This window comes from Cryptomeria japonica, chromosome 5, assembly GCF_030272615.1.
Source record: "Cryptomeria japonica chromosome 5, Sugi_1.0, whole genome shotgun sequence".
NCBI classification, from domain to species: Eukaryota; Viridiplantae; Streptophyta; class Pinopsida; order Cupressales; family Cupressaceae; genus Cryptomeria; species Cryptomeria japonica.
This window is the reverse complement of record NC_081409.1, coordinates 831,990,012-832,000,036: the sequence shown is the minus strand read 5'-3', so window position 1 is coordinate 832,000,036 and position 10,025 is coordinate 831,990,012. Positions and strand designations below refer to the sequence as shown.

At 35.0% G+C, this 10,025-nt stretch overlaps 1 protein-coding gene across 1 annotated transcript; it reads left to right on the top strand.

Annotated features, from left to right (window-relative positions):
- The first annotated feature begins 3,509 nt into the window (after positions 1-3,509).
- On the top strand, positions 3,510-9,929 carry LOC131075496 (uncharacterized). The gene is made up of 3 exons (XM_058012338.2): positions 3,510-4,001; positions 8,883-9,253; positions 9,375-9,929. The coding sequence occupies exons 1-3, from the start codon at positions 3,960-3,962 to the stop codon at positions 9,562-9,564; spliced, it is 603 nt and encodes a 200-aa protein (XP_057868321.2). The 5' UTR covers positions 3,510-3,959; the 3' UTR covers positions 9,565-9,929.
- Positions 9,930-10,025: the final 96 nt, after the last annotated feature.

Here is a 10,025-nt window from a genome sequence, read left to right as displayed (position 1 = left end):
TATAAACTCTTACCTAAATTCACCTTGATAAGGGATGATTTATGTATTTCATTGGTGTGGACTAAATTATATTCGTTAGAGGTACAAATTTTACAAAAATGATCCCAACTCAGGCATCAATGCAATGAACACTATTACAGATATTGAAATGCACATACATTCATTTTAAAGATGAACAACATTAAACATAAATAATAAACAAGTTTTTGTGTCAATGAGTTTGACTGAAAAACCTATACAGGTGAATCCTTGATAAAACGATATAATTTGATATTCTGCGAAATATGCATCCAACTTGTCAAGTTGTGTCAAATGCAAGAGAAAATGACAGAGCATTGAATAAATGCATGCCTGTTTCAAATGGTTTGAGGCTCTCCCTCTACTATTTATTGTGTAATTGAACGCTGCATTTGAAATAAAACATCAATCTTTACATTCCGACATAATTATCCCTGGTATGAAATGTTATTATTATTATTCCATGCTGCAACTGTTTGTATTGATAGTGTAGTTTTAGTGGGGAGCTCCTAGCTCTGTTGCCCTTACAGTGCGGGGTATAGAAAATCAAAGTAGGGCAAATAATTATTGACGACGACACAACATAATGGAACCGTTACATGTTATTTATGCAACTTTTTCTGCACGAAGTAGCATTTTTTACTTACAGATCGTGTATTGGTATGGTAAACTCGAGGTATTGTAATTACCCGATGGTTGTAATTATTGTATGCACGCTTCTCAAAATTCATCCGATTTCTGTTTTTCGTTAATGTGCTCAGTTCTATTCTCCAAAGGATTTTGTACAAATTTTACCGAACAAGATCCCATAACAGCTATCTATTGCAAGGAACACTACCACAGAAATTGAAACTGTGATCCATATACGCATAGTAAGGTACGCGGAAAAAAAATATCGTTCAAAATATTATTATATTAGTCCATTAATCAATTTTTTTAATGCTGATTATTATATTTGTTTTCAAAATAAACTTGATTTTTATAAAGTTGAGATTTATATTTTTAAGTTTAATATATTGTATATTATGATTTGTTTACAAAATGTGGTCATAAAAAGAACACATTTTTAGGAATAATAAATATTTAAGGTATTTTTGGATTTTTTTATTTATTTTAAATAATTTGTTTTCATTTTTTAATTACAATATTGTGTGTAAAGTGTTTTTTAATATGGATATATAAATTTTAATAATTTTTTAATTTGTCAAAATATGGATAATAAAATCAATTAGAGAGTTGATTCACTCTATTTAAATTAAATTACATTAAATTAAATTAAAATTTACATTACATTAAATTAAATTAAAATTTACATTACATTGTAGTGTCGAAAATTGCGTACTTTTTTGTAATTCGAACTACATCTTTTGTAACCACTTTGGTGTCCATTCACCTAGCACTTGAGGAGGCTCATTTTAGCCCTTGCATTAGGCTCACTTTTCAATAGTTATCCTTTATCTTTTGTTTCCTGTTTCCTGTTTCTTGTTAGTCGCGTGTTTCTCATCACTTGTCTTTCTAAGCATGATTTGTCTGGAGACTAGCGCGCTACGTAGACGTCTGCGTGCCGCACATTCGTCCCACGATATCTTGATGTTCAAATGTTGGTTCTGTGCATTTCGACACTTGTCACCTATCTTAGTTGGTGGAAACAACTTGGAATCTTCTGAAACGGCTCGCAACCCTCTATTTCCCTCCTCTTCTCTCATTTTAAATCCATCTTTTTCTTCTTTCAAGCCCTCTAGATTCGGGACACAATCTCTCTTATTCTTTGGGCTCTCACAACTTTCTCCGACTCTCTCGCTCTTGCTACAACAATCTTTAGTTTGCTACAACACTCAAGCTTTCACAATAATCTTTTGCAACTCTCTTGGCTTTCTCAAGCCCCTTTGGTAATAGCTTTTTGTTAGTCTATCTATTTTGTCTTTGAGCATCTTGGGATTTATCACATCCCTCTTCTATCACTTATCATTTATCTTATCTTGCATTTATCTTTTATTCTATCAATCTATTTGACTGTCTGTGGAGGTGGAAACATCAAAACAGGGATTTGATTGAGGCAAGTCCCCAAGTAGCCCCAAACATATTTCTTTTTTGGCTTGTGCGCAGGTTGCATTAGAGAAGATTTATCTGGCTGGAGGCTTCAATCAAGGACTAGTTGTAAGCTTCCTCTAACTTCCCCTTTACCTTCTCTCAATTGTTAACATTCTATCCCTTTTATTTTATTTATCAGAGCATTGTTAATTTAGTTATATTATTGCACTTGCGTCCGTTGTATGGTATTTGCACTATGTCCGTACAAGACGATAGCGCGTTGCGTTGGTGTCCCAGCTCTGTGCGTTCGTCCCGAAGACAAAGGCTTCACAATATCGTTCAAAGGTCTTCTCTATGGCATGATCATTTAGTTTTGTTGTTTGTATCCTCTGGCTCACCCTTAGCGTCAATTTAAGTGAGGTAGCGGTGGATAGTTTGTTCTTTGAGATTCATCATCTTAGAGGTAACAAATTCCCACCTCTACATACACTAAATATTTATGTTAAAAAAACTTATTTATTGTATATATTCTTTATAATTATAGTTTTGTATAGTTTTTAAAATCATTCCATGTTTTGATATTTTATAAAAATCATAATTTTTTTTATATATACCAAAAAAAATAAAAATCTTTTTATGATAAATTTAAATATTTTTCATTTAGTCATTAAAAGAAGTGCCCATTTTCACACTAATGATTATTGCGCAAAGTCATTCCTAAATGAAATACCTACATTTTGAAGTCAATGATTTAGAATTGAGAAGGCAACGAAATTAATCTCAACCCTATGTTTACATTTACATTAATTTAAAAAGTTTTTTATGTTTTAAATATTATTACTTAGAAATATATATATATATATCTTTTTCTATTATCTTCTTAATTCTATTTTTTAAAGTTTCAAAAATGAAAAATAATTAAAAAAGAAAGATTTAGCTTTATTTTTAAGATCAATTTTTATTAAATTTAAAATTTATTTTAATTATTTAAGTCTTTATATGAAATTACAATTAATAATTAAAAGTTAAATTAGAATTATTTCTTTTATTAAAATTTTAATTAGTGTACAATAATTATATTTTAAGTTAAAAATTTATCTTTTATTACTATCTTCTTTTGATTAGAATATCGTTTAATGTTATCCTCTTTTATTGGATATTATATATTGTTTTTTGATTTGATGTAATCTTTTTCTTATTATTTTAAGAAAAATGAGAATTCTATTTTAATTATTTGTCTTCTTATGAAATTACATATAATAAGTAAAAGATATTAGAATTAATTAAATTTATAATTTTGTCTTATTAAATTTTTATTTACTGCAGAATAATCTATTTTTATTTAGATAATAAAATAAATTTCAACTTATAATTAAATCTGCAAATTTTTGAGATGGAGCGAAAGGCCTTCGTTGGTAAGAACACTGTGGCTGGCTAGCAGAAGGTGGGATTTAGACATGGCAAACTTGGCAGCAGAAGGCAGGCCCAAAGGAAGAATTTCAATTTGAGGAACAGGAAAGTCATCCCTTCGAGAGTAAATGCTATCCTAGTGGGAGGAGTCAACACTACAGGTTTGAAGGAGCAATACGGAGTCAAGGCCAATCCGCCAACTGGACATCTTCCAGAAAGAGGTTGACAGAGAGGAACGAAATCGACAGAAGGATCGATTTGAGGCGCAACTCAAAGCACGTGGCCCTACCCTATCAAGAGACAGACTAGATCCCCAACAAAAAGATCAAAGGGATCAAACATGGCGAAAGGCCAACTATGAAACAAATGGAAAATCCTATTGCCCTCCTGATCAAAGAAGGAGATCGATGGTCATTTAATTGAACATCACAGTTTCGATCTTCAGTCAATATAAAGATTGTGGTCTTTTCGTCAAATGGACGAGTAAATAAGCTAACAAAATGAAGATTATTCAATGGTGGATGAACAATTATCATGGCCGAGTAAGTATCAGAGGTCTTCCCAATAATTTCTTCCTTTTGGATTGTGTAGATATAAATACAAAGCAGTCCATTCTGTTAATTTGGAGAACCCATTTTCTTTGAAGGTTTTTTCTTTTATAGAATAGATTGGTAACCAAACTTTAACCCTAGGCTACACAAACCAAAAAGATATCCATACTGGCTAGAATTTGTTGAACTCCCATCTGAATACTGGAACAAAGAGTTTTTGGAATATATTAGAGAGACTTCAGGTTCGCTCATTGGTATCAAAGAAGAAATTTTCTTTGGAAGATCTGAAACCCCTAGGGTCTTAATTGATTTAGATTTGGATTTCCAAACCCTAGATAATCTAGATATCATAAACGGAAATGGACTTTGCAAACAAAAAGTAATGGTTGATTTGAGTAATAGAGGAGGAAGATGCATCATTGGTCAAAGATTTGCTTCACATAACCCACTATGCAAGGGGAAAGGGATAGATCTCCCCTTCAGCCCAGAGATAAATATGAACCCTAATATCAATATTGAGAGTGACTTTGGCGACAATCTGCCTCCACTCTCCTACACCCTAGGCATGGAAATTAACAATGACTTCCTTAAGGGCCGAGACAATATAGATGACAAGTCCGATCTACAAAAGCATCTCAATCAACTGGAAGCCAAAACAAACAAACTACAAGATGAAATCTACGAGAATTTGAGGGTTCAGGCCTTTAGAATCAAGGCGAGGGAACAAAAGAGCACCCGATGGGCAACATAATTGGATTGGAGAACACCATCTATAGGGAAGAGTAGTCCATTTCCCTTATGCCATACATTGACAATATTTGCAAAGACACACCCTTATTAGAAGATGTTGGCAACCACCCTTTGTCTGGGGACAAGGTTTCAAGCAACATCATTGAGGCAGAGGAGGCAAAAAGTCAGTTTTTAATCAGAAAGATCGAGGAATTGGTTTGTATGAGCAAAGATTGGGCTGGTGCCCATGCTGGGAATGAAGTGTCAGAGGATGATGATGATGGCTATGATTCTGAACTAGGTATTCATCAAGATGGGTCATCCAAGAAGACTCTGGATTGTGGAAAGAGCTCAACAAACAAGAGAGGAAGTCTTTTTAAGAACTTCGGGCGAAGGACGGGGAAGCAGAGGGTCAAATGAAGATCACATCCATGCTCTCATAGGGGAAGGGGAACCCCCTTCCTTAGGAGCACTAAAAATTCTCTTGGAATGTTAGGGGACTAGGTGCCCCTAATAAGCTACACTTGGTCAAGTGTAGGTGTATTTCTATTTAGGCTGACATCCTCTTATTGGAAGAAACCAAATTGACCACAGATGAAATGGTGTTTTTTGCAAAGAAGCTTGGATATTGGTAAGCAAAAGTGGTCTAGGCAGAAGGAGCTTCAGAGGGTCTTGCCATATTGTGAAAAAAGAGTGTGGTAAGCTTTGATTCTTTGATTGTTAGAAGAAACTGGCAAGGGGGCTTGGTGAAATCCTTGAGCAGTAACCTCCAGTTTATTCTCATCAATGTTTATGACCCCACTCCCAATCCAAGGAAGAGAGAGGCCTGGACAGAAATTGATCAACTAATGGCAAATAATTTGAAATCACACATCATCCTAGGTGGTGACTTTAATGCCATTCTTCATACATCAGAGAAAAGAGGGGGTTCACAACTTGTTAGTCAATCACAACTTGACTTCAAAGATTGGGTAAGCAGGAACAACTTGTTGGAGATTGAAATAGGCAGAGGTTTTTTCACTTGGAACAACAAAAGACTAGGCTTCAACTATATTGCAGAAAAACTTGATAGATTTTTCATCAAAGGAGATTTGGCATCTCTTTCCTTTGATCTCAAAGCTTCAATTCAACCTTGGTCGGGCTCAGATCATTATCCCATTTTCCTAGAGATTTTTGATGAAAAGAAACCCTGGAGAAGCCCTTTAAAATTTGAATTTATGTGGATGAAGCACAAAGATATCTTTCCCCTACTCCAACATTGGTGTAGAGAAGAGAATTTCTCCGAGTCCAAGTTTTTTTGTTTGGTCTCCAATTTAAAAGCAACGGAAAAAAAACTGCTAGATTGCAACAAGGAACAGTTCAAAGATATCTTTGCAGAAAAAATCAGGATTGAAGCAAAGATGACAACCTTGAATGAGCAGGTTCTCGGACAGGGGATGGATAAGGATAGTTTCATCTTGGATAAAAGCTTCTTCAAGTATATGCTGACATATTAGCTAAGGAAGAAGTCTTCTAGAGGCAGAAGTCCAAGGAAACCTGACTAGATGAAGGGGACAAAACCTCCAAATTCTTCCACAATTCAATCAACGTAGGGTAATAAACAAAATAAATAGAATCTGCAGAGAGGATGGCTCTGTCTTAGAAGAACCAGGTGCAATCGTTGAAAAATGCTGTGGAGTATTTCAAAGGGGTGTTGAATAACTTGGAAGGGTCAAATTTGTTCAGTCAGAATAGCCTTCTACAAAATATCCCTGAGTTGGTCAATGATGAGCACAATCAAATGATCAAAGCTAAAATAACAAGATCAGAAGTGGAAGGTTCCCTAGCCCAATTCTAGCCTGATAAGGCTCCTAGACCAGATGGATATCCAACAAGTTTTTTTTTCTTCGGAAATGTTGGGATATTGTTGGAGATAATGTGACAGAAGCCTTGGTGTTGACACAACAAGCTAGAAGATTCCTCAGATAGATAAACAAAACTTATATAGCTTTGATCCCAAAGAAAGAAAAGGCTACAAAGTGGGAAGATTTCTGCCCATCTCCCTCTATAATGTGTTGTATAAGTTACTAGCCAAAATCATGGCAAACAAACTCAAATTACTCCTATCCCTCCTTATTTGAGATGAACAAATTGGCTTTGTCCCAAACCGATCAATTCTTGATGGTGTCATCATTGCCCAAGATGCTATACATTCTATCTAGAGCTAGAAATCAGCCAACATGAGCATCAAATTGGATATTAAGAAAGCATATGATAGAGCAGACTGGCACTTCTTATGTAAGTTCTTGGAAGACTTTGGTTGCAACAAGAAGTGGATCAATTGAATGTAATTTTGCATCTCTAGCCCTCGGTTATCGGTTTTGGTGAATGGCTCCCCGAAAGGCTTCTTTGAAGTATCTCGAGGGTTGAGACAAGGGGATCTTATGTCCCCCTTCTTATTCATAATTATGACAGAGGCTTTAGGGAGGGGCATTAGTGTTGCCACAAGGTTGGGCAAAATAGAGGGGATCTAGATAACCAATAGAGTAGAGGCTAGCACTCACCAATAGTTTGCAGATGATACCCTGTTGTTAGGCAATAGTAGGAAGAAAGAGGTGGTGGAGTTCAGGAGTATCTTAAAGTTGTATGAGAAAGCTTCAGGGCAGGTTGTGAGCAATGAAAAATCTGAGATCTTCTTTAATATGGAACTTGGAAAGGAGAATTATATAGAAAATAGGTTGCGTTTCAAACTTGGCAAGCTCCCCTGCACTTACCTGGATATACCTATTGATAGAGGAATTAAGAAATCAAAATTATGGGACCCTCTGAGAGAAAAATGGAAAAGAGGCGATCTTCGTGGAAGGGTAAATGGTTATCCTGGGCAGGAAGATTGGTTATGATCCAGACAATGTTATCGACCATGTCAATCTATCTACTTTCATGTCTATCCCTGTATGTCGGGGCCAACAAGAAAATTAATTAGATTATAAGGAATTTTTATTGGAAATGAGTGGCAGACAAGAAGAAAATAACAATGATATCTTGGGACAAGATCTGCAGAGATAGGCAAGATGGAGGTGCAAGGATCAGGAACTTGCTTTGGCCGAATCGGGCTCTTGGAGTGAAGCTAACATGGAAACTAATCACTCACCCTCATCTAAAGTGGGTTAAGGTCTTACAATCAAAGTATCTTTATCCAAACGACAGAGAAGAAATATTCAGATCCCCAAATCCTCCAAGAGGCCCTAGAATTTGGAATTTTATTTTGAATAGTAGAAACCTTCTACTCAGGCACCTTTTATGGGACATATTTGATGGGCACTCTTCACATAGACAAGCTAATGGATACTAGCACCTTTTAAGGACTCCATTTAGATGAGGGGAAAAAATATTAGAAACTATGTGGAGTTGGATGAGTCTCAATCAGTTTTAGTTGGAAATGGAAGGATTTCTCCAGTGTCACAAGTCTAGACACTAACTCATTTCGGTGCATTTTTTGATGAACTATGGGATTTCTTTCGTTTTGTCAGATCTTAAGAGGCCATTTGTGTCAAATTTGTTTTTTTTAATCTTGCCTGATGTTCGTTGGAATTTCGACGAAATTAATTATCGTCAAAATGTTGCCCAAAGTTTGTCGGAATTCTGACGAAAAAATAGAAAAGTGAAAAAGTAAAAAAAAAAAACCCTTAGGGTTAGTCAAGTAAATAATATAAAAAATTGCGCGGACAGTGTTCTCCGTACTTGCGACATCGTTTTGCTTGGTTTGTGAAGGTTATAGACTGAATTTTCCATAGCTCATTTTTTTTGCCTGTGAAGAAAAATCATGTCAGATAATATCAGCGAAGAACAAAATAAGGAGACAATTGCTAGATTGTGGTCTAGCTTGAAAATAAAAGGTGATGGGAAATGTTATTGTCCCTACAAAAATTGTAAGGGCTTAAAGGCTAGAAGACTTTCAATCACAATAGTTGAGAAACATTGTAGGCAACATGGTCACATTGAAGGGGGGCATGATTATCGTCCATTGGTAAGTTGTTCATTACATGTGTTTATATTGATTGCATTTGTAAATGTTTATATCATTTTAACAATTTATATACATAAAAAATCACTTGTTAATGAGATCATGATCATGGTTTATTTATGTTGATCATTTTTATACAGGTGGGGTTCCCTAGGGCACATGATATGGACTACCATGACCCAGAGAATATGGGTTTCCAAGTGGAAAAACATCGAGCTGTGAATATCGAAGTTGAAGATAATGATCCTCTGGAAGAAGATGATCATGCGCCAGAAAACACAGTTGAAGATGATGGTACAAATACATTGATTCATGACACATTTAGTACTGGTGCAACTGATCATGATGATCAAGATGACTTTGATGTTGTTCATGATTTACTTGTACTTGAGAAGGCATATGAGCCTCTTTACAAAGGCTCCCAAACAACTCTTCTCTTTGTTGTGTTGTTGATGGTGAACTTGAAGGTTATGAATGGTTTATCCAACATAGCAATCTCACATATGTTAAGGTATGTCATATATGTCACCTTTTTTCATCTATTTTTGTTGTTATTTCATCACTAGTAAATAAAAGGTGAAATATGTACCATTAATATTATTTATATTAACAAATTATTATTTTTGTTCTAGATTGATAGGTGATTTTTTGTTACCACCATCAAATATTCTACCTCGTTCATATCGAGAATTATCTGCCATTATGAAAGATATTGGAATGGAGTATCAAGCAATAGATGCATGTCCCAATAATCATATTATATATCATAAACAACATGAATTTGCAACAGAATGCCCTGAATGTCATATCAGTAGATATTGAACAGATCAACTAACAAAAAAGGTGCCTTGCAAGGTTCTTCGTTATATTCCCTTTTTTCCACGTTTGCAACGATTATTTAGGTGCGAAAGCTTGGCACAATTTATGGATTACCATGCACATAATATAAGTCGAGATGACATTCTTTGAATGCCTGTGGATGGTTCTGTATTTATGGACATAGAGGAAAAATGACTACACTATAAAGAAGAACCTTGTAATCTCAGGCTTTCATTGGCAGTGGATAGTGTCAATCCATTTGGAGAGATGAGATCTATTTACTCGGTGTGGCTTGTTTTTGTTATCAACAATAACATTCCTCCATGGATGTCAATAAAGAGGGAGCACATAATGTTGGCAATAATTGTTCCAGGTATTTTTTCATTTTATAGTCATGTACATTAAATTATATATATTGCAGTAAAATGGTTATAATAATTATGTAATGTTTTTGTTCATTCAAC